The sequence below is a fragment of the Eupeodes corollae genome, chromosome 3 (genome assembly GCF_945859685.1).
Source record: "Eupeodes corollae chromosome 3, idEupCoro1.1, whole genome shotgun sequence".
NCBI classification, from domain to species: domain Eukaryota; kingdom Metazoa; phylum Arthropoda; class Insecta; order Diptera; family Syrphidae; genus Eupeodes; species Eupeodes corollae.
The window spans coordinates 127646181-127671456 of record NC_079149.1 but is presented as its reverse complement, the minus strand read 5'-3'; the positions used below and the strand labels follow the sequence as shown (position 1 = coordinate 127671456).

Below are 25276 nucleotides of genomic sequence, written 5' to 3'. Positions count from 1 at the left end.
TTTATGACTTGTTTTTGTTTATTGTGTTTACAAATTCTAGTATAATAAAATATGATAAAATATTTATTTTTAATTATTTGTTATATGGCACACTCAAATCCAAGTTTCTTACAATAATGTGGGTATTTAAAAAAGAAGCTCTTAATAAGACGTTCGTAATTATTATTCGATTATTATTATCTTGAAGTTAGATTTTAATGTTTTTTTCTGTAATTATAAAAATAAATGATATTGAAAACCACTATCGCCTTTTCGTTGAGGCATTTTTGAAGTTGCTCTCAAATACTCTTTTGTGTGTTTTTTTCTTGTAACTTTACTTAAAACCTCATACTTTCTTAATCTTATGAAGCATTTCGTTTTGAAAGTAAATTAATATCAGTTTCGTATTCGTTTCTTGGGATATTATGAGGTCCAGGACCTGTGTTGGTGACTTTTTCGCTTATCTCATGAAAACTTCCACGAATCTGTTCGAGAGCATCGCCCAGACCAGTTTTGATCTGATTGAATTCTTGTGTGATCAGAGACAGACGTCCAAGTAGATAATTTAAATTCGAATCAACTTCCATCATACGACTTGTGATCTGAGAGACTTTTCCTTCCATGCCGTCCATTGTGGCAAATGTGCCATTTACATAGACTTCAGTCTGACCGGTGAGCTTATTCATTGCATCCTTGCTGTCAGACATCTCACTGTGCATGATTTCAATTTGCTGCCAAACTTGACTCAACTCCGATTCCATAGTTGAACTGATGTTCAAAAGAGATTGAAGATGGTTGTTAGCAATTGATTCATCGACGCCATCAAAACGTTTCAGCATGACTTGTTGCAAGTCAAGGTGTTGTTCTGCCAAAGTATCAGCTACCTTCTGGCCAATTTGATGTGTTCCGAATTCAACCTTTTGTTGAGTCTTCAAAATCTCATCTGAGTTTGACATGAGTACTTTGTTGACATTTTCAAGGGCACCGGCTAATGCAGTGTTTGTTGCGTTCAATTCTTGATAGAATTTCTCCAGAACCTCGTTGGTGTTGGCCATGTTTTCACTCAATTTTTTCACGCTACCATCGACGTTTGCTTCAGATTCCTTAATGTTCGATGAGCTCTTAGCCAAAGCTTCAAATAAAGAAAATGATACAGTACTTAAAAAAAATTACCTACTCGATATCTTACCTTTGTCTGATGCACTCAATGTGTCAACCTTAAGATTTTCCAGAGCATTCAAAGTCTCATTTGTCAGACTTTGAATAAAGTCCTTATCAGCTTGTAGAAGTCCAGTTGATGGACCAGAAACTGCCTGGTTTGGTTGGAATGCCTTCAGTTCGGTTATATTCGATGCAATGTTCTTAAATGATTCCATTACTTTGCTCTCGAATTCGGAGTTATCAATAATAATTGGAGCTTGAGTTGTGGCTGAAGGTTGAGCATAAAGATTGGTCAATTTGTTACCAAGTCGGTCAATAAGCTCAGCAGTTTTTGGACTTTGACTAGCAATGTCCTCAGTTTGATGCATCAAAGAATTGGACATTTCTAATAGTTTTTGAACGCCCATAGATAAAGTTCGAACTTCTTTAAGCATTTCCAAGTTGGCTGGAGCCTCAACTATAACAGGCTCCTTAACCACAACATTATTGGAACCGCTGTTCTTTTTGCTGTTATTCTCATCCATCCATTTTAGGAGCTTTATGATTTCATCGATCTTTTCGGATTGTAGACTATACTTTTGCTCTTGCTGAAATAGAAATTTTAGAAATCGTTACAAAGAAGTTTTTTTAGGAAGCTTTCTTGTTAATTTTACTTACAGCCATCAAAAGAGTTTCTATTTGGCTCACGCGTTCATCTAGACGGCTAAAAATTCCTTTCATTGGTTCCATGGATTTTTGGCCAATTTGAAGTGATTGTATGCCCTTTTTGATAAGTTCACCCAAAGCTCGTTCTCGATATTCGTGGCGTTCAAGTTTGTTCTCCAATTGATTGTACGATCGCACAAGCGACAGAAGCTGATCGTTCCTGAAAAAGTAATGGAAGTTCTTGGTAAAATAAGTTCGCTTTTAGATTTAGCTCCCTAAAGTATGCTCTGATATTTTTGTTTATCCCTCTTTAGAACTCTAGCGGTAATATCAATTTAAATAATAATGACAATTAAAACACCTAAGCACAAATGTCAAAAAAGATCACAACTATAACCTGTATTTTAAATGCAATACCTTAGTTTAAAAATAAATATAGACCGGTCAGTGGCCTCTTAGCTAGAATAATAAAATCCTGCCATAACGAAATCGTGTCATCTAAAAACAAAATAGTCGTAAATTTCGTCATAAAATATTGCTCCATATCGAAATGATAGATCATCTGTCATAAAGCACAAGTGGTGCACTTTATGTCAAAAGCCAAGAGGAATTTGAAAAAAGAAATTGATGTCTTCAAAAATAGACATTCCCAACGAAGTTCAAATGCATTCAACTTAACATTGATCATCATCATCATCATCCTAGCGTCATCATGAATATAAGATCATCCATATCGAGTTAAGGCCAACTGTGATCGCTACGCAACCCTCTGTGCGATGCGTAGGCCTTTGCCCTCTTAATCATAGGAATTTTAGTTTTATTTATTTGTTACTGAGAAATGAGTTTGTTTTTTGTTTTTATTCGTAGATCTGTTCTGATCTGACCCTGCGAGATTGCTTCTCCTTTTCTCGTTCTCGCCGGTTTGCCACGCTATATAATATAAATGAACGATGCTCGATGCGTTCCAAAAATAGATGCGTTTTCTGTGTATACTTGCACTGCGTTTGACGCGTATAAGGGCAATTCGACCATAAATATCGAAAACCTAAATTCGTTTACGAATAAAAGTAAGTGTGGTTGCTAATGCGGTGAGGGTGAATGACGCAGCAAATGCAACATGTGTACAAAATGCTGAACAGTACACGCACCGCATAAAAATTCAGTAACCCAGAAAAATGTCGTATATCTTATTTAATGTCACACTTTCGCGTTTTTGTGATTCATCCATGTGGATCTAGTTAGTGTTTTTTTTTATAGCAAATGCTTTAATTTCGAAAATGCATTATGGGAAAGTATCATTGAATTTGAAAAAAGAACTTTGTTTAGCCAAAACATGTGTTCAAGATGTCTCCATGGACTTCCTCATAATTCTATCATCTGTTTTCTACCGAATTAAAGTCTTTCCAGCAAAATTATAGATGGCGATAATTTGTCCACACTCTTTTGATGCTTAATATACATGCTTATGTAATAATTTTTAATTGCATTTACCGCCAGTTCGGAATGAGTTCTTAATTTAATGAACCCTTTAATTTAAAGCATAACATTAAAATTAAGTGCGTATTTAAAATAAACTAAAACATATTTCCCATAAAAAGAAGTTTATATAATGCGATTTTTATCATCAAAAATACGGACTTGCATATTTCTCGCATGTTTCTCATCTTTACCTTTTTATTTATATTACTTTTTGTTGCATCGTGTAAATCTAGGCTTACGCTGCATTTATTTGTTATGATTATGATCGTTTGACAATTGAAAACACAGGTTAAGATTATGTTCATTCATTTGTCATGTGACATTTTTTTTCTTTCACATGGTACAATTTGTTTAAATCACGTTTAAGTTTCATTCGTTAAGAACTATCGTTAAATATTTAATCAATTTAGACTTAACTTTAATGTTTAAAAATATATGTATGAATTGATTTTTTTGACATATTTCAACCTTGAACCATGTTTGAACCATACTTATCTACATTACTGTCAAACACGAGTTAAATACCAAACCGAAAATTGCAACTCCCCCTTAATCTATTACAATTATAAAAGTGCAAAAATCGATCTATTCGAACGATCACTCTTTTATAATTAAAAATACTTTTATAATAATTCTTACATGACATCTTTGGCTGGAGCCAATTCTATTAATCCAAATCCAATTAGTGCAACGAATAAAAATCCAATTGATTTCCTCATGATTGCGTGCTGATAGAAGTTTATTGTGCGTATACGCCGGGATCAAAAGGTTTCAGTCTTTCTCTTTTTTTCTTAAATTGCAAATGGTGATGGTGACTATATAGACCCGATTAAATCTTTATAAGCTCTGTGTTGTCTGGTATAAACTGCAATGAAAAAAGAAGAGGAAAAGAATGGAAAAATAGTTTAAAAGTAATTTATAAAAATAAAAAAAATAGAATTGATTTTGTTTACGCAAATTAAGGCCACGGTGCAGCCGTCGCTTTAAAAATCAACTATACTTTGAATTTAAATCGAAGGATTTAGCTTTGTTTATTTATTTGAAGATTTACACATGCATATTTATGTAAACAGTAATTGGAGTCTCTCTACAAGTAGGTGCATTCATTTCATGATGGAGGATAATACATTAATGTTTTATCAAAGAATTTCTTTCAAGGCAACATTTCTTATAGTGAGGCAGTCTATGAAGAGGAATTCTTTGAAGTGAAGAGGAGATGCATTTATTTATTTTTTTAATGAGATGCACTCTGTAAGGTCTTGATGTTTATCTGATAAAATTATTCGAAATGGACAAGATCGTCAGTGCTTTCAAGGCTTACATTTTTGAAAGATCATTCGTTTATACTTTTTGTACTCAAATTATCTTACGAATACAAAAAATTAAAGGAACTCGAAAAGTTTAGTTCATAATTCAAGCTAATTGTTCTTCGTCTAGTTTCGTTCAGTTGTCTTTTATTTTGAAATTACTCTCAGGAATGCATCTGACTTTAAGTGGAGACTTTTGGAAACTAAGATTTAGTGAGGTTAGAATTTAAAAAAAAAATATTTGAATGAAATTAAGGAAATAAGAAGTTTCTGTGTTATTGTTTGAGGAATTACCTTATTTTGAGCATCCAATTCATCGATTGTCTGATAAAGTTTTTTTATTTTTGCATTTTACGGTGGGTGTCGGAAAAGCAACAAAAAATTACAGGTGGATTTCAATAACATACATTTTCAATGATCGTTATAATAGACCTGACAAAATATCTCATGATTGGTTTTAATGACAGCTATAACTTGGGGTCTCCATTGAACATTTCTGATGACAGGTCTGTCATCAGATAACCCAATAGAGACCAACAGTCCATGATTTGGTCATCGATGGATTTTTCGAGCGGATCAAAATCCTGTCATCAAATGTGACGTTTCTGTTTTATGAGCGTCCATTTTCCACAGTATTTTTGAAATTAAAATTTCATTTCGTTTAAATTGTCGTCGAGTGCCTATATTTATTAACTCAAAGTTATCTTTACTAGGCACAGAACAGCTTCTAAGCTGTCGACCGACATCTTATCGTCTGCACCGTAATCCCATAGTAAGCCCTTGAGTAGGTGCGCCTTCAAATCATGAAGTTCCCTTACTGCGAGAAATGGATTGACCCAAAACCAATAACTACCGGCACTAAAGGTAAATCAACAAAAAATTAAACAACATATCTTAACCGTTTCTAATGTCAAATGTGACATTTAAGGTTGCTCATGGCAAGACATAATATGGCCAGTCACAAAAAAAAATGGATTGCGGAAGAGAAGCTGAATTGGATTTTATACTCTGGAGGAGCCTCAGGGTAACTGGCCCTTGAAGTGAACGGTGACCAAGATTCGTTTAGCAAAATTGCAACTGAATTACATTTTAGCTTAAGACCAAGGGGTTGTTTGCATTCGTTTGTTCGTTAAAATAAATATCTAAACAAACAGATCTATCATGTTTCTTTTAAAAACGTCTTTTTAAAATGTCATTTATAAAATGTTTTATTCCGCCTTTAATGTAATTCCCAATGTTTATCCAATATTCAAATATAAAATATAAATATTCAAAATTAATTTCCATTAACAAAAGAAACAATGTTTTCAAAACATTCATAGATTGTATTTATTTCAAAATACTTTTTGTGTTCGTTTTTGTTTATATTAAAAATGTAAAACTACGTCAATTCATAATAAATTTTTCCGGTGAAAGCTTTTAACTAAAAGTAATAAATAATAACAAAGAAAATTAAAGAAACATTTTGAAAATCCAAAATTTTATAAATTTATTTATAGTTTTATTCTTTAGCAAGGTGCATTTTCTTTTGTCCGTTGCCTACGCAGATGCGATGCAGTAGATATGCCGGCCTTAAGGATGTGCATATACATCATATTTGGTGTGAACATGACGCGTCAATAAACTACCTACATTTTATGAATAAACAAATTAGAAACAAACTAAGAACAAAGTAAAAACTATTATTTATTTGCTTTTAGGCGTAATATTATTCCTTTTTTCTCTGTTCTCTAGTTTGAAATAAATTGCATAGTGCAACTTTGCAAACAGAAAAAGTTGGCGCCGTGACAAAGCAATGAACTAGATTTTCCTCGTTTTCAGTTAGAAAATATATATCCAATGAATATGCACTCTTTTACTCAACAACTTGGAATTAGTGTCGATGTCGATTGATTTAGGAAGACAGTCTAAGATTTTACTTAAATCTTTTCTTTTTCAAGAGTTAATAATGAATATTTTCTTGTTGGAAAATACAGAAATATTTTTGAATTAAAATAATTCAGTAATTTAATTTCTAAAGGATAAAGTAATTTTTATTTAAAATATTGCACCTTTAAATTGAAATTTATGAACGAAGTTGCTGTCAGCAGTTTGACATATTTATGGTTTTGACGTCAAAGGTATATTTTGATTTTTGACAGTCCAGTTCTTAAACTGGGCAAAATGAATTTTTCCACCCTCACAAACAGAAGTCCACTTTAAATTTGAATAAACACATGTAAATCAAAAACCTATAGAAAAAATCTATTAAAGCTTTAACCAATTTATAAGAAATAAATATGCGATTCAAAAAGAACGAACCAAGAAATAAATATAAACAGAGCTTCTGTCAAAAAATAAATAGACATAAAAATGCAAGAATTTCCAGCAGAATTATAGGTTTCTGAAGGGAACTTTTATTAATAACATCCTGTCAACATAAGTTATATTTTGATGTCTTTAAACTTCAGAGAAGGTGTGTTTGTTTTTGTTTGCATGAAACATCACTGTATGCATGCCTGTTTGTACGGTTTCGTATTTCCTGATTTTACTTTAAAGATTGTAATTAACATATTGAAACGAACAATTCTCTTTGAATATGAAAAAAAGTAAACACAGCCTTATCAACACAGTTTTTTAAGCTTATCTCTTTCTGTAACTACCACGACATTTAATTATAATCAAATTCGGAAGCTTATTGATACAATGATTATCAAAATTTCCATAATAGGTTCAACGATTTTTTCTGCATGGACAGAAAAAAATAACATGTCTTTTATTGAAACATTGAACTTTAAAGGCTTTGTTGAAGTTTTTACATCTGTATTTCATAGGATTGAACTTCATATTCCCACCTAATATTCGTAAAAAAACTAAGTTTGGGATTTTGTAATAATTTCTAAAAACTAACAATTAATTTTGAAAGGGTTTTGACTCAAAAAAGTTAAAAGTCTAACAAAAATCAACTTTAAAAATAAGTTTGTAATTTTGTGATAATTTCTACAAATTAAAGATTAATTTTGAAAGGGTTTTGAATCAAAAAAGTTAAAAGTCTAACAAAAAATCAACTTTGAATGTCAAATGCGTACAAAAATTGTCATCTGTTCGCTTAAATGTAAAAGTTAAAAACAAAATGTTGCCTTAAGTTTTCTGACTTTTGATGACAGCGTCTAGTAACTCTAATAAATTGAACGTAGTACTAAATTTATAATTTATAATGTTATACAGGAAGATAACTTTCTACACGTTAGGTTCCTGCTGCTGAAATGGTGGGTTAGAACGTATCGCCTGATTCCTAATACATTATTTCATTTAAATGAGTGTTTCGGGAAATTGGAGGTTCAAGCGAGTTCAAACGCTGCCATTTCCAAATTTTGTTTAAATTAAATTGTAAGTTCTGTTCCATTCAAAAGCTAAGTGACAAAAGTCAAAACTATTTTTTACAGAGTATGTTTCTTAGATTTGATTTTGAATCGATCTTTTATAATTATAGAAAAGTTTTGTCTTATGTCACTTTGATCTCAAGTGACAAAGTGTTAGGCTTGCAATTCATTGCATCAATGCAATGCAACGACAGGCCAAGTTCATGCAACACAATCATAAATTATTATTTTAAAGTAAATATAATCACTTATTTAAATTGATACTTTATAGACTCTATTTTTATATATATACATATACATATATAGCATAAAATAAACAAAACTTTACACTTTTTTTTAATTACATTCTTGTTTTTTGTTTTGTGATAATCTCACATTGTTAATATAAATTTTAATGGATTTTTGTTATCAAGTATTGTAGTATTTTCAGGTCAAATGTTAAAATTCCAATTCAATGCAAAAATAATAAATACAAAAGTCGGTGAGATGAGGAAAAGAGTATGGTATATTAGAAAACTTTTTCAGAAAAAATAAATCAACTTTTAAAACGTTGCAAAACAAATAAATATAATATTGTGGGTTATAACGGACTTTCCAATTTGCCAATTTTGAGATAAGGTGTCAAATAGACAAATTATTGAATAAGTCAATTTCCATTGACGTTTAATTAGAACAGAAGTTAGAACATTTGTCTACATACCTCTTGTCAAAAACGTTTATCCGGGTAGTTATTATAAATAAAGTATATTTTTGTTTAAAACTTCATTAACGTCAAAGTTGAAAAATCGCCTTTAAGTTTGCAAAACAAAAGTTAAGTTTGTAAAACGAAAAACTTAATCGTCAAAATGTCAGATTCTTCACATCAAAATTTGGCACACACTTCTAATTTCAAATTCACTCTATTCGATTTACACACTATCAGTAAAAATCAATCGGATTCGAACCAATGCCTCTGACTATGCCAAACAAAGGTTCCACATTAAATGGATGCTCTGAACTCTGATGCCAAGAACAAGAACTTAGTTTCTCTGGCTTCTGTCTGATGGGGAATTTTTTAATCAGCCTTAGCTGATATTCGTGGAGTTGTCGATGATTTTTGTTCGAGGAAACAGAGGCAGAGACAGAGACAACCAGATGAAAATGTACCTCCCCACAAGCAATCAGCTGAATGAATGAGCGTTGAGCGATTTGCCGATGATCATCGAGAGCGTTTTTTTTTTGGTTGTATGGAAAATGCACGGTGCACGAATTCTCATCCAGAAATAGATTATTTTTTTGTTGTTGTTGTTACTCGTTCGTTTGTATCACTCAGGAAGATGTTCTGCTTTGTAAGTAGCCTTTGGCTTTAACAACTAAAGTGGTGGTGCTGTGAGTGTTGAGATACAGTTATGTGCACAAAACTAAAGGTTTAGCTATCTTTGGAAATACATCTTTAATAACTTTTCTAATGTCAAACATATGTCTACTTTTTAAGATTCAAAGATTGTGATGGAAGCGATTCAAAATTATGGAACAAAGGCAGTTTTCGAATACTGTCAATTAAATTCTTAAAAGCCTCTGCGTTTTCGAAAAACTTTATGACCGCCCTTTATATATTTTTAAAAAGTAAAATATTCCACATTCCAAAGCTAAACTGACAGTCTCATAGTTGAAAGTTTCAAAAATCATAAATAGTTAGTTTTATACACATGGCTCTCCAACTTTTCAAAGTATAATCCTTAATTAAAATGGAAGAAAATAGTAAATCTGTTCCTTCACCTTGAATATTGCCATTTTCTGTGTTTAAAGTAAATAGTGTGCTGCAACACCGAGTTTTAGACTTAAATTCAATAAAGATCATAAATAATGAACAGATCTAATAATGACAGTTCTAAAAGAGAGGTTTGTTTGATTAAAAATTCTCACAGTACTGTAAAATTAATGTTGTTTCTATCATGATTTACTTGGAACAAATAAAATAAAATGATGCATTGATCCTTTGGAAAGATAATACCGAACTAATGATAATACCGAACCGACATAGACGCATAGATTTACATGTGCTGATTGACATGGGTTATAAAGTTCAGACAAGTGAAATACTCTGTTATGCATTTTTGATTTTTGTTTGGTTTTTATTTACTTAATCATGTGAGTGTCATCTTTCCTAGGTCAGTGTTATTATGATAACACTTGTAACGGTATTAATGCTCGTGTCATTTGTGAGGGTTTTTCTCATGTTCTATGAAAAATGCATGTGTATGTGAGATGGTTTTGAAGATCATTTAGTTTTTAAACTATTTTAAGATTTTTATGAAAAAACACATTTTCATATTGTATTTTAGGCTTAGATGTTTTTTCTTCTAATTTGATTTTCAAAATAAAGAAGATTTAGAATGTCCGATTTTTGCATATGCTGTTTACTTATTAAATTTAATGCTAGACATTTTGAACAAAAACTCAAAATTTTGCAGTGCGAAGACGAAGTTCATTAAAAAAAAAATTAAATTTTCATATTATTAATTTCTTTGACTTTTTGTGAATGTCTCAAAATATTTGTAAATATATGACTTGACACGACATTAAAATTCGACTCTTTTAAAGTTACTTGACGTCCCATAATTGTATCTCCTTCCAACTTGATTGTTAAAATAATATTGGGATACGACCCCCACTGAAAATGATCACTTCCGATTGGTACCCTTTAAATAATTATTTTCGATCAATAAGCCAAATCTATTTGAAGAACTTCGAAATAAGGAGGTAACAAGAATCATTTTTAAAAATCATGGATTTTCAACTAAAGAATTTAAGAAGAGACAAGAAAGTGTGGCAGACATTTTTAAATTAAGAAAAAAAAGGAAGTGCGTTACAACATCCAAATGAGCGTGACCTTAAATTATTTCAATGTGAACTCCTTGAAAAAATTAAATGTGGTGAAACCTTAACTTGTTTCATTATTTTACTGTCATGTCGATACTTTGCTGTACTCTTAATTTATATACAGTGAATCACAAAATTGATCACACTTTTCTATGAAAAATGAAAATATTTTGTTTCAAGTCGAAAAAGTAAATGAAAAACTTCTTATTATGAATATTTTATTTCAAATATTAGAAATTTTAATATAAACTTAAATAATTGCATTTTCTATTTCAAAATATCAAATATAAACAAAAAGAAATGTTTAAAGCTTGATCGATTGTAAGTGTTTTCTTTTTCAAAAGCGTTGGATAGTTGATATTTTGTGTTTCCCCCTCTAGCATCAATTAGCGCTTGTATTCGATTAGGCCAAATTCTTATATATCCCTCGGCTTAATTTTTCCCACGCTGTTTTTATTTTTGGCCAGAGTTCTGTTAAATTTGCAGTTTCTCCTGCAATGTACCTTTTAAACACACCCCACAAGTGTTGGATGGGGTTAAGATCTGGGGATTGCGGTGGCCATGTCAACATTGTGTAGCCGTGGTCTGTTAACCATTTTTAGGTGATCTTGGCAGTATGCTTCAGATCATTGCCTTGCTTGAAGACAACGTCCGAAGCTTCAACAGCGATTCAATCAAATAATCAATTAAAAATCTCAATTTTCTCACTTGAAAATTGTGTATACTTCCCACTCCTCTCGCCATCATACATCACCAGATCATAACGGATCCGCCAGCGAACTTCAGAGTAAGTTTAACGTGTCGAGGTTGTAACTTTCTCCTAGTGTTTTCCATACCCATTCTCTTCCATCTGAGCCCAAACGGTTAATTTTGCTCTCATCCGATCAAACCAATCTCGTCCAGTCATCCGTTTTCCAAGAAGAATATTTTTTTGCAAATTCCAGCCTCAATTTTTGGTGTCGTTTAGTTAGAAGTGGTTTTTTTACTTTGGCTTTTACTTTTAAACCAGTGGATCTTTGGTTTTGGTGAAAAGCTCGCTTGGTTTGAACAGCATTTTAAATTTGTTCATTCTTAAAACTCGAACAATTTTGCGTTCTTCGACCGAAGACAAGATTCGCTTTCGCCCAGCTTTGTTTTTGCAGGGTAAATTTCCTGGGTTTTGCCGAATTTTACTGATTGAGCCTAGTGATATAGCCGTTAATTCCGCAATTTTCCGGTGTGATACTCGTTTTTTCAAAAATGCTTTAACTTGCTTTTTTGGGTTATTTTTATTGGTTTATTGTTCGATCCCATTATAAGAAATCTGAATCAACAAAACATAAAATTTTCACTTCATTAATAAACAAAACTAAGCACGGAATAATAATAAACTCTTACTTCCCTTTTTTATTAAATTAAGATCAATAAATAAGAAATGGAGTCTTTACGATCTAACTCACAAAATAGATCACGATGCAATTGCGAGTGCAGTCATATGGTCAAACTTTCTTTTGAGTTGAGGAGAATAAAAACCGTTATAAGCTGTTAGAAGAGAAAATTATGTAAGAAATGTAATAACTTAAAATAAGAAAACAAATAAAATGAGAGCAATTAAAGAGAATTTGTATTTTGTTTATGATAAGCGTGAACAATTTTGTGATTCACTGTATACAGCACATTAAAAGTACTTTCAACAATTCTGAAATCTTATATTAGTCAAAATACTTATATAAGATTTCAGAATTGTTGAAAACTAGAGTGTCATGATGGTTAGTGCGTTAGACTGTCATTCCAGAGGCCTTGGGTTCAATTCCTGCCTGTACCATCTAAAGTTATTTCAAGGGTACTGCCTCTTGCCAGGAATTGACAAATCTTCCAAGAGTAATTCTTGTCGTGAAAAGTGCTTTCTCAAGTTAGCCGTTCGGATTTGGCTTAAAACTGTAGGTTACCTTCATCCCTGACAACAGTTCTACAACACGCGCAGGTCACTGGTAACGTTGAGAGTTGTAAATCACTATGCCCTAGTTTTTAACGGATTGTTGAGCCACCTAATTTATTTTTATAGTGTCATGCGTCATTCATATGTTTTTTTCAGCAAGTCAGAAATCTAAATGGTTCATTTATGGTTTCTGCAAAACTTTACATTAATAATAACTTTAATATTTATATTTTCAAATACTTTAAAAAAATACTTTAAATGTTTCCAACCAAAACTTTAATTATATGAGAAAAATGTTAAGCTTTTTCAAATACATTGCTAAAACACTGATAATTTGTTTCCTATAATATACGAGTACAACCAGAAGAGTTTTATACCAAAATATTATAAAACATCCCTGATTTCAAAAATATGTGTCAAGATATTCGAATAAAAAAAAGCGTTACTACTTTCTCGGATTTTTCTCGGATGCCTTAAACGTTATTCGAGGTGAAAAATATTTTATTTTAAATTTCTTCGTACAAAAAATTCTTTAATTGATTTTTTCTCGAATTTATCCCAATTTGGTATTACACAACAATGTACAATATAAAATTTATTTGAAGTCACTAGCGTTATTGGTTCGAGATGTAATAGGGGTCACTTAAATTTGTTACTTTTTTTAAATTAAATAAAATAAGAAATCAGCACATTTTGATAATATTATCTGTAATACACAATTTTTTTGAAGTCAATATTTTCACCAGTTCTTGAGATATAAAGAACTTAAAAGACTTTCCTGGCGTTCAAACCTACATATGTACGTACACACACAGGCATCTCTCTTTAAACCTTTGATTTATATTCCAGGGACCAGGGAATGCGAAGTAATTTTCTTTTATACTTAATGGCTGAATCACAAACACGCTTCAGCTTCGTCTACTTTACAGTGGGCTGCTTCGAGGTTGCTTTGAGTGACATTTCTATTGTTTCATCCCTCCGAAGAGCAAATATTTTGTTTGTTGACATTTTTTTACCACTGTTGAGCTGTCATACAAAGCAAGTGTTTAAATAATTGATGGCTGAATCACATACACGCTTCAGCTTCGGCTTCGCCTGACGTTTACGAGTTCAGCCATAGGAATTCAATGCATGCTATCACAATGTAGCTTCGACCTCACGTTTTGTTTGACAATAGTAAGGAAAAGAATGTAATGTAACGTAATGTGACTCCAAACGGAAGCTCTAGTTCAATTTTCTGAACATTTGGAGTCACATTACGTTACATTACGTTCTTTTCCTTACGACTGTAAAAAAAAACGTGAGGTCGAAGCTCCATTGTGATTGAATTCCTATGGCTGAACTCTTAAACGTCAGGTGAAGCCGAAGCTGAAGCGTGTTTGTGACTCAGCCATAATTCTTATGCTTTGTCAATCTGAATGATAACATTGAAGAAAATCTTGAAATATAAACTGGCCAAATATTGCCGGAAACGTTATTGTCAGCTTTTATCAGACAGCGTTTAACGTATAAAGTCCTTCAACTGAATTGAACTGCATTTCACATGAGAGTTTTTAATTTGTCGCGAATGAAGTTCGACTTTGACAGTTGTTTATCATTATTGTATTTTGTTTTGAAAACAAACGATTGAGAAAATGCGGTTGTAGCTATATTTGTATTTAAAAAAGTTATTGGTGTCCTTGTTAATAAACAAAACAAGAAAAAGATTTCATGTGGATCCATTTAATGCAAATCGGAAAATTGGATTTTAGTATCAATCAAATTTTCTTTACCTTTTTATCCATATTTTGACAGCCGAACACCATTCACCACCGAAACCAAAACAAGAATGATTTTTTTAGGGTTAAGTACGGGGGATTATTTTATTCGTTGCGATGTGTGGATAGCCTGGAACGCAAATAAAGTTTGACAGTTCGTATCAACTACAATTTTTTTCGCGACGAATAAATTTATTTTTACATTTATTTATATGATATTGAAAAGTAAAAGTATGCATCATAAATCAATTAGAAACAATATTGCAATCGTTTTTTTAAGAATTTGTGTGGAAATATGTCTTTGGACTTATATAAACTCACATTTTGTAATTCATTCGTCGTTTTGTTGGTCGCGCTCATGTGAATACTGCTTAAAAGTTGATCCCAGAAAATTTTTGATTTTAGATCAAAATTCCTTGAGAACTCAAAGAAAACAATATTCGGGATTCATGAACCCAAAACAATGAAGACGAATATCCAGCATGTCGGATCTTTTTGAAGACAGAGAATTTTGTTAATGACATTTTTGTTACTTACACTTTTGTTTTGTTTTTTATTAAGAAATTAATAAATTGAATTAAATGTTTGATATATTGGAGTTTAAGTATGAGTATAATTTGTTGTTGATGTTTTTGGCGATAGTCGTAGCATTTTTTGATGATGTGGTAAGTTCCAGACCTATTAGAACGTCTTCGTTGGACGATAGAGCTTCATAAACTGGTCAATTCTTTGAATTCAAAAAGTTGTGGCGAAAACAACAAAATAAGACTATCTTCGTCGCTTTTTCAAGTTGCAAGGTAATGGGCTTTAGCATAACAAGTGATTCCTTTAAGCATTTTTACACGTTACGTTTTTACGTGCTCTTTTAATTTGAAAGAGCATCCTCTGCCACGAATGGTATCTGAGGGTTATAAAGAGTGGCGTTTCTGGCGATATTGCGTTTGCGTCCTTCATAAAAGTGTCTTCTCTTTTGATAAACGAAGTTTTTTGAAGTAAGAGTTCATCAAAAGTCAATTGGTTTATAAATCTTACGAGTCTTTTTCCATTATTCTTCACTTTAAAAATGCACCAAACCAGAAACCCCTCACAAAGATAATACCGTTTCTACAACACGAATTGCTCTTTTGACAGTAGCAGTTATGCGTTCCAACTCAGTCTGTACAGTGTGTACTTGAACACAAACCTCGATGAGAACTCAGTTTATAATCAAGTTGCAATAGACAGGTTCAGGAACATGAAAGTAGGGCAAGTTTATAGCATCTGATTGGCCAGCTGCCAAAAAAAATTGCCTTCCAATTAAGGCAACTTTATTGGAAACTTGACTTTAAAGTTAGTCAAGAAAAATCTCCCTAACTGTCAAGTCAAGTCAACTTGTGTCAGAAAAACAATCGATCATGTTTTTTTAAACTTAACTTAATTCCTCTATGATTCCAATTCCATTTAAAATTGTATGTAAAAGGGTTTCTCGTCTAATTGGAAAAGAAATAAGCAATATTTCTTTACAATATGAAATGCAAATTGGGAAGGACTTTTAGTTTGCCTGAGGACTGTTTTGTAGACACTAATGTTTTTGGTATTTCTTGTACGGTAAACTGAAGGTAGAAGTTAGTGAAGTTAAGTTCTGAGCTTGAAGTTTATGACACTTGAAAAACTAACTAGTTGACTTGTTCAAAATGTACGTTCGAGGAATGCAGTTGACTGCAAATGAAGTCCCTTATGTTGTCTAAATCTGCCCAATGTATATGGGGCACTTAAGTATTTTCAAGTTTTAATTTTCACTGGCACGGTCCGAAAATTCGCTTTAGTTAATAAACATTAAATAAATAAATTAAAATAATTTTACCATTACTTTCTATTGTGAATGAATACAACACCTAATTTCCAAACTATACCCAACTTCACTTTTATTAGTATTCCCACATGTTTTTTTTCTTCTGTTTCTCACTTGATTCGTTCTTCTAGAAATGTCACTTTTCTGACATGTTTTGGTTCTTTTCCTTTTCTCATCCTCATTCACCAGCCTCACTTGTTCATTCGTTCGGTCTGTCGATCAAAATAAAAAAGAATTAAAACTGCGTTATGCAAGAATAAAATGTTAATTAAAAACTTATTTTATATTAATACAAACATTAAAAACAATTAATTTATTTAATTTAAAAGTGACTTTTTCATATTTCTTAAACAAAAATGTATCGAATGCTCTCGGTTAAAAGTTCAACATTACAAAATGTTCGGCTAATTGTTGGACAATGTGCTCCGAAATTTGATTTAATTGCTGCGCAACGAACTCTCCAACCTAATTTTTTACCAATTTCATCAGACAGCATTATTCTGCAGCCATCGGATAAGTGTAAAGTGTTTAAAAACTCAATTTCTAATCGGATTTAAAATCTTTTGTTTGTTTTTAATTTTTAGTGAGGATTTCTCTTCAGCCATCCTTGGAGCGCCATCAATCGACACACAGCAGTTCTGCAACCAGCAGCCAGGAACCAGTGAAGAAAAAGCGAAAATCTAGACCGAGATTCGCTAAATATGTTGAATTCCTTGAAGGTATCACTATTTTAAAACAATTCTCTGTGAAAGATTCTATAAAACAGTCTTATTTCAGTGACTGATTCAAAGCCCATGGAACGCAAAGCCAAACTGAAGCGTTTAAAGGCCGAAAAACTGGCAGAATTTATTGCAAAAACCCAACAGAAGATCCTTGAAAAACGTGCAAAGATGGCCAAGAGCTCCTCTCCGAAGGTCAAAGCCAATGCTGCCGCTCGTAGTTCCGCCGCTGCATTCAGCACAAGTTCATTGTCAACATCAATAGGATCATCACTGAAACAACCAGTGGAATATCAAAAAATCGACTCGGATGTCCTCAACAACTCAATTCACCATCCTGCGGTTTTTGACGAGAAACCGCTGATTTTCCTCGGCAAACATGCCAAGCGAATCGCCCAACCTGAAGACATCAAAAACATAACAACAAGCTTCAATAATTTCCGAGAATACGTCGAAGCCATGGGACACGAAGCACACGACCCTGAAGGACTGTAAGGACATTTTTTTCATTCTTCTCTTTTCTTTAGATTTATCTTTTCTGTATCCCCTTTGTAGTTTCATTGAGGAAGGAATTCCTGACATAGTTGACATTGCTCAACCCATTGAACCGTATATTCCCGCAAATCATCAAAATCACACCCCAAAGAAACATATTTTGGAAGCAAAATTAAAACAGTCGACTTACAAATCGAAGTATCACATAAACGAAGACCAAGAGCGCATAGCTCGAGAGCAGGCTTTAGTAATAAATTTGAATTCCTACCTAAAGGCTTGTGTTTCTTCGGGATTGGTTAATCGAGGTATGACAACGATCCTATCCTATCGGCAGAGAGCTAAAAAGAGGAAAGATTCAACAAACTTTCCCATCGACCTCTACAATATTCTGTTGCATGGTTACGCCGAGAAGGGAAGCTTCGATAGATTCAAGGATATTATTGCTGTCCTCAAAGAGGACGGAATTCCTTTCAATGAACAGACTTTTGCAGCTATTTTTGAATGCCTCGGTCGTGCGGAAGAATCGGATCACAATTTGAGACTCATTCAAAAATACATCACAAAAGCTGAGAAAATGGTAAGGCAGTGTGTTTCTAAGCCTCATAAGTGATGATTTATTCATATGACAACTTTCAGGGAATATCAATAAACTCCATTATGGATAAGAGTAAATTTGAGTTCGATCGAAAGGAGATTGCGCTGGATGCCATTCGACGAATTGAACCTGATTTTGTGCCCCAATACACTCCTCCAAATTATGACTACAACAATGTCCTCCTAAACGAACTGAATCAACACGGAAATGAGGAATCAACTACCAGGAGTCCCATCATGAGATCAAAGGAAGGATTCACAAGAGAACAACTTCAACAAATGGCCAGGGATCAATTGAAAATCGAACTTGAAGGCTCGCTGACCATAAAAAGCATTGAAAACACCAAAGAATTTGCTAATGCTGATTTTTGTGTAAGTTTTTAATTCTTCAAAAAGCGAATTTTGTTATGTATTATTATCTTTTCAATCAGCGTAAGAAAATGGAAGAACTCTACACCCTCTGGAAGTCTCAAATCGACGCAGCAGTCAAGCGGGATTTGAATACCCTCCGGGCACAAATTCGTTACAATTCCCATGGAAATATGACCTACTACACTTATTTGAAGATTCTCGATAGTGGACAGTATGTGGATATCCTTCTGAAGGAGATTCGAATGCTTGCTGAAGGCTCAGAGACCTACAGTCCAACTGTGGGGCAGTTATATAAGAATCTTGGAATGAAAGTTCAACAGAGGTTTGTTGATTCTTTCTTCTAACTTCTGGGCAAGTTTTTTATCCATATTTTTAGGTATCAAATCGAACAACAAAAACGAAATGGAATCTTGGAGAAAGTTGGCGAAATCTACACAAGCTATTGCGATAAATGGGAAGAGGGTGTGACCAATGATAACCCACGACAAATTTGGCAACGTTTGGTACATGAAAATCGAGCCACAGGTCCCAGTATGGATATCATTGATGTGCCATGGCCTAAGAATGTTCTAGCTGGAGTTGGACGGTTCCTCTATAACATCCTGATGAGAGACATCAAAATTGATTCGTTCATCTTGAGGGCGAATACCAAAAACAAGCAAACTAACTTGATGCCTGCTTTTTATACGCTCTTCAGGAATCAAGGAAGATTGATGAAGGAGGAGGTGAAGCCACATCCTGTTCTGGCGAGGTAATACATAATTTTTCACACATAAACTCGAATGGAGTGCCTCTACTTCTTTCTTTGCCTCTGTAGACTTCTTAGAGCTTCGCGGCAACAAACTTTGACATTCGATTCGAATCTCGTGCCGATGCTATGCCCTCCACAGCCTTGGAGTACTCCACACAATGGTGGATATCTTCTTAACAAATCAGAGCTAATTCGACTTCCTCATCAGGTAAGAATCTGGTTTTTTTAAGTGTGTTGAAATGTGAGTTTTTTCAACATCAATTTACCCCCAGGCTGTGCAACAATTGCAGAGGATTAAAGACGCGAATCCTCAAGATCTCTATCCAGCATTAGATTCCCTCAATCAATTAGCTAGTATTCCGTGGAGAGTTAATACAGATGTAAGTTTTTCCTGAGTCACACAAAAAATACCTTGATTTAAACATTTTTTGTAATTCTCAGATCCTTGATGTCATAATTGAAGTTTTCCAAAACGGTGGAAATGACAAATTGGATGTTGCCAAGCCTCCAAATTCCCTGCCATCCTTACCCAAAGTCCCAGATCGTGATTCGGGACTTTCGAATGCCGAGAGAGCAAAGCTTTTCAAGGACAAGATGCTGCATCGTCGGAAGCAGAGTGAGATGTACAGTTTGTGGTGCGACTTGCTCTACCGCTTGTCTTTGGCTAATCATGTAAGTTTGAGACTCCTCTAAGTGTCCAGAAAAGTCATATACATATTTTTTCTGTTTAGTATCGGGATAAAGTATTCTGGCTGCCACATAACATGGACTTCCGAGGTCGTGTCTATCCACTTCCTCCACATTTGAATCATCTTGGTTCGGATTTAGCTCGATCGATGTTGATTTTTGATCAGGCTCAGCCAATGGGTGAGGATGGCTTCAGTTGGTTGAAGTTACACTGCATTAACTTGACTGGAATGAAGAAACGTGACTCGGTGCGGGAGAGACTGCTCTATGCCGAGGAAGTGATGGACGATATCCTAGATTCTGCCGATAACCCTCTAACCGGGCGTATGTGGTGGGCGAAATCCGATGAACCATGGCAGACGCTTTCGTGTTGTCAGGAAATCGCTAAAGTCTATCGCTGTCCAGATCCTGCCAGTAGGTTTTATTTTAACTTGCTTGTTCCCATTTTTCACATTTTAAAACGATTTTCTGTTGTGTCTTTTAAGAATACATGAGTCGATTCCCGATTCATCAGGATGGCTCTTGCAATGGTTTGCAGCACTATGCCGCTTTGGGGCGTGACAACGCAGGAGCGATAAGTGTGAATTTGACTCCCTCCTCGATTCCGCAAGATGTATACAGTGCTGTGGCGTCGTTGGTGGAGAAAATGCGAAAGACCGACTCTGACAATGGACTGCATGTGGCTCAGGTGCTGGACGGTTTCGTCCGTCGCAAGGTAATCAAACAAACCGTTATGACCACAGTCTATGGAGTGACGCGCTATGGAGCTCGTCTCCAAATCGCACGTCAACTCAAAGACATCGATAACTTCCCCAGCGAATGGGTGTGGCCAGCGTCGACTTATCTCACAACAAAGACATTCGAAAGTCTTCGGGAGATGTTCACGTCGACCAAAGAAATTCAAGACTGGTTCACAGAGTGCTCACGACTGATATCGGGTGTTTGTAATCAGAACGTCGAATGGGTGACTCCTCTGGGGTTGCCAGTTGTGCAGCATTACAATCGCATGGACCACAAAAACGTCCCCAAGAGTCAGAGTGTTTCGTCGACCATGTCAATGGACATGTACGAGAAACCGAATATTATGAAACAGAAAAATGCCTTCCCTCCTAATTTCATTCACTCCCTCGACTCCAGCCATATGATGCTAACTTCTTTACACTGCGAACGCAAGGGGCTGACATTTATTTCGGTGCATGATTGTTTCTGGACACACGCGTGCACAGTACCTGATATGAACAAGGTATGTCTTTAGTATAATTTGAGGAAATTTTCACTCTCTGATGGTTCTCCTTTGCAGATCTGCCGTGAACAATTCGTGGCCCTTCATTCACAGCCAATTCTTGAAGATTTGTCCAAATTCCTTCAAGAGAAGTTTAGTTTTAGTGAATCGTAAGTTATTCTTTTCTTACATAAAAATATGGTTTCTTCATTGTGGTTTTTTTTTATTTGACAATTTTCAGAGAGATTGGCAAAACTGGTTCTTCCGAAGATATGGCGAAAAGAAACTTAAATAGAGCTTTGCGACAGCTACCCAAAAAAGGAGACTTCGATTTGAATAATGTATTAAATTCAGTTTATTTCTTCAGTTAGACACAAAAGACCTTCCACAAAACACTCACAAAAATAGACAATATTATAAAATTGCAACAAAATCAAATAATTGCAATTTGCAATTTTTCCTTAAAAAGTGATATATTTGATTCTAATTTTCTTTTCTTTCATTCAAACATTTCTTATTTCTTATGTTATTCTTTTGTAAATTGTAATCATTTTCATAGCAAAGTCGCAAGTAGGATTATTTATTTGTTTTAAGAGGAAGCCGCAGCCGCCGCCGATTTGTATTGTTGTACTTTTTAATAACCAATATCATTCGAAATAAATATAAAATCACGTAAAATAAAATTAAAGTACTTTTATTGAAATGGAAAGGATTTCATAATATCGGAGTAAAATTGAAGTCAAGGGATGTACTTGAATAGAAAAAGAATGTAGAACGGTTTAGTACTGAACAATTAAAGAAGGTGAGTAGTTTCTTCATAGAGGAAATATATTATCTAGAGTCCCGACTTAATGGGTTCGCTCTCTTTCGGCCTACATGCTAAACCAGAGAGAGAAAAACTAAACGAGATAACCAACTTCGATGGTTGTTCTCTTTTTGCCGAACATGTTGAGAGGTTTAAAAGCAGGAATGAAATTCGAAAGTTTTATGAACAGGTGCACCGAAATTCACAGGTACATAAACCTACAACCGAAGGCTGCAAAGACGAAAGTGGAAACATCATAGTGGAACCGCAGTCAATGCTGAAGATATGGAAGGACTACTTCTGCAGGCTGTGTAACGGCGATGACGAACTGAATTCCGCTGTCAGGCAGGATGATCCATTCAACATAGACGACGAAAGCCAACAATTCCGTCCTCCCGACTTAGACGAAGTAAAAATTGCCATATCTAAGCTGAAGTCTAATAAAGCCACTGGAGAAGATGGCTTGAATACCGAGCTCTAGCAGCTGGAGATAAGTTGGTTAGGAGCATGCACCAACTTATCTGTAACATATGGTCGGAAGAAAGCATGCCCGATGAATGGAACCTCAGTATTGTTTGGCCGATCCTGAAAAAAGGAGACCCTCTAAACTGCACAAACTATAGAGGAATCAGTCTACTTAACATTGCCTATGAAATCTTTTCTGCCGTAATATGTGAACTTCTAAGGCCCATCGTCAACAACCTGATAGGTCCTTATCAGTGTGGTTTTAGACCAGGAAAGTCTACAGTCTATTAAATATTCACATTACGGCAGATCCTGGTAAAAACCCAAGAACACCAAATCGACACCCACCATCATTTCATCGATTTCAAGGCCGCATATGACAGCATCTACAGGGACGAGCTGTATAGAGCCATGTCTAGTTTTGGCATCCCCGCCAAACTCGTCCGTTTGTGCAGGTTGACCATGGAGAATTCACGCTGCTCCATAAAGGTTGGAAACAACTTAACAGAACCTTTCGATGTCAAAAAAGGTTTTTAGACAAGGTGATGCGCTGTCATGCGATTTTTTTAACATCGTGCTTTTTTTTAAATAGTGCAGAGCTCACACGTCAACACTAGAGGCACTTTCTTTTAAAAGTCTGTCCAATTACTGGCATATTCTGATGACATTGACACAATCGGAAGAACTCAGCGTGATGTCAATGGGGCTTTTGTGAGTATTGAGGCAGAGGCGACAAAAATGGGTTTAAGGGTTAATGAGGGCAAAACAAAGTACATGCTGTCGTCTAGAAAGGACATACAACACCGACGTCTTGGTCAAAACGTCACAATCGACAGACGTAACTTTGAGGTAGTCAAGGACTTCGTCTACCTAGGCTCCGCTGTAAACGCAGAAAACAACACCAGCGCTGAGATCAAACGCAGAATAACTCTTGCTAACCTCTGTTTCTTTGGACTAAAAAAGCAATTGAGTGGTAAAGTCCTCTCTCGAGGGACCAAAGTGTTGCTACATAAGACCCTTATCATCCCCGTCCTGCTATACGGTGCAGAAGCATGGACCATGACAAAAGCGGATGAAAGCACATTGGGTCGCTTTGAGAGAAAAGTTCTTCGTGTGATCTACGGTCCCGTATGCATCGAAGGGGAGTGGAGGAGAAGGTGGAACGACGAGCTGTTCGGGCTGTACAGCGACGTAGACTTAGCCAGAAGGGTAAAAGTCCAACGACTAAGATGGCTGGGTCACGAAGAGCGCATGGAAACCAATGCTCCGGCCCGGAAAGTCTTCGAATCCACACCCACAGGACAGCGCAGTAGAGAAAGACCGCGGATCAGGTGGCGCGGATCACCCAACTTGGAGCGCGAAACTGGAGACATCTACCTAGGGACCGAGCAAGATGGAGGAGTTTGTTGGATAAGGCCCTAGTTCACACAGGACTGTAGCGCCAACTTAAAGAAGTAACGAATGAATAAATAAGATTTTTATAAGATCTGTTGTGCCTTGTTTTAAAACTTAATGAAACCCTTCCATTACCTTGTAAAGTGTTTTCTCTTTTGGTGCATGTGTAGTGTACTTCACATTAAGTCAATATGTGGCCAAGACTTTCCTTATGAATATTAATTAACCTACAACTGGATATTTCTGTATTCCCAACGATGTTATGGACCTAATAAGCATTCATTTTTCTTAAACTTTAAAACGCTTTTGGTTACAATTTCAAAGTAATATTTATGCCTACCATAACTTATGTAACTTAAAATAACATAACTTTTCCATACAGGTTATGGGCCCAGGCAACTAACTTTTGCTAACAGTTAGTTTCTACTAGTAAAGTTGTAGCACCTTTTTTTGCTAAGATGTCAGTATTTCGAGGGAAATTTTTGAGCACCATGTACGTTCAAAATGTCGGTGATGTTGGACAATCCGAGATAACACTTTATTATGTTTGTTAAACGAATTTATTTTTAGTTTCTTTTATCTTCCTTTCCGACAGAAGGAATTCTGTCCAAAATTTAGTTTGTGACATATTGTCCATCGGTTTTCTTAAATTAATTCAAAATTAAAGATTATTTTATTGGTTATTTGGTAAAATTACCAGTTCTTCTAAAACTCTAGATTTATGGTATTCAAAAGGGGTTTTTAATGGGTAATAGTACGTTTCCACCAAAAAATAATCCGAGATTTAAGGCAAATGATTTAAAATAAATCATGAAGTGTTTCCACCAAAGAAAAGGAGATTAATTTGACGTTGTCATAACAACCAATCGTACTTAGTTTTATTTTATTCTTGTACCTATGTATTTATTAATTTTGTATCCTTACATTTTATTTCGTTTCTGATTACTTTCGTTTTCGTTTTTGAGTTGTTTATTGTTTATTGTCGGTTCAACAATTATTCTCCGAAACAAAAGTTTGTTTGATTTGACAAACTAATGTTTCCAAGTAGATTTCAATGAGTTTTATTTGAATCTTCATTAGGAAGAGATTAAAATTTCTATTGTAAATCTGTGAGATTTCAAGGAGATTTGTGACAAATCTAGCTAAATCTCGGTTTAGTGCCCGGTGGAAACGTAGTATAAATCTGTGAGATTTCAAGGAGATTTGTGACACAAAATAAATTAATCTGAATCATTTTTTTATACAAGATCAGATCTGAAGATTTGAATTCGGCATATTTACCACGAAGTTACAATAACAAAAAGAAAAAGAACAAATCCAATCGTGTTCCATGCGCACTGAAAAACAATCAATTCTTTAGGGAAATGTAATGGCGTTTTCCATGGATAAATTCAGATTTCCTTCAAAAATTGATTTTTTTTGGTGGTGTATGAAACACGATTGCAATTATTTTGCTTAACTATCATTGTT

General features: G+C 34.4%; 2 protein-coding genes across 2 annotated transcripts; one reads left to right on the top strand and one right to left on the bottom strand.

The window, feature by feature from the left end:
* Nucleotides 1–9086, bottom strand: LOC129951185 (uncharacterized). The gene is made up of 5 exons (XM_056063217.1): nt 8634–9086; nt 3904–4129; nt 1798–2005; nt 1169–1727; nt 1–1111 (listed from the first exon to the last, which is right to left on the bottom strand). Exons 2-5 carry the CDS (start codon nt 3981–3983, stop codon nt 342–344), a joined length of 1617 nt encoding a protein of 538 aa, XP_055919192.1. The 5' UTR covers nt 3984–4129; nt 8634–9086; the 3' UTR covers nt 1–341.
* A 7390-nt stretch (nt 9087–16476) lies between these two features.
* On the top strand, nt 16477–21829 carry LOC129949821 (DNA-directed RNA polymerase, mitochondrial). The gene is made up of 14 exons (XM_056061478.1): nt 16477–16820; nt 16886–17020; nt 17079–17511; nt 17576–18092; nt 18152–18481; nt 18541–18803; nt 18858–19232; nt 19299–19440; nt 19505–19612; nt 19674–19904; nt 19964–20333; nt 20405–21162; nt 21220–21311; nt 21383–21829. Exons 1-14 carry the CDS (start codon nt 16658–16660, stop codon nt 21510–21512), a joined length of 4047 nt encoding a protein of 1348 aa, XP_055917453.1. The 5' UTR covers nt 16477–16657; the 3' UTR covers nt 21513–21829.
* Nucleotides 21830–25276: the final 3447 nt, after the last annotated feature.

Coding starts and splice junctions, on each gene's coding strand:
- LOC129951185 (XM_056063217.1), bottom strand. CDS start 3,983: ATGAGGAAATCAATTGGATTTTTATTCGTTGCACTAATTGGATTTGGA. Junction 2,006..3,903: donor GCTCCAGCCAAAGATGTCAT/GTAAGAATTATT, acceptor TTACTTTTTCAG/GAACGATCAGCTTCTGTCGC. Junction 1,728..1,797: donor TAGAAACTCTTTTGATGGCT/GTAAGTAAAATT, acceptor TTTCTATTTCAG/CAAGAGCAAAAGTATAGTCT.
- LOC129949821 (XM_056061478.1), top strand. CDS start 16,658: ATGTATCGAATGCTCTCGGTTAAAAGTTCAACATTACAAAATGTTCGG. Junction 16,821..16,885: donor TCTGCAGCCATCGGATAAGT/GTAAAGTGTTTA, acceptor TTTAATTTTTAG/TGAGGATTTCTCTTCAGCCA. Junction 20,334..20,404: donor TCGCTGTCCAGATCCTGCCA/GTAGGTTTTATT, acceptor GTGTCTTTTAAG/AATACATGAGTCGATTCCCG.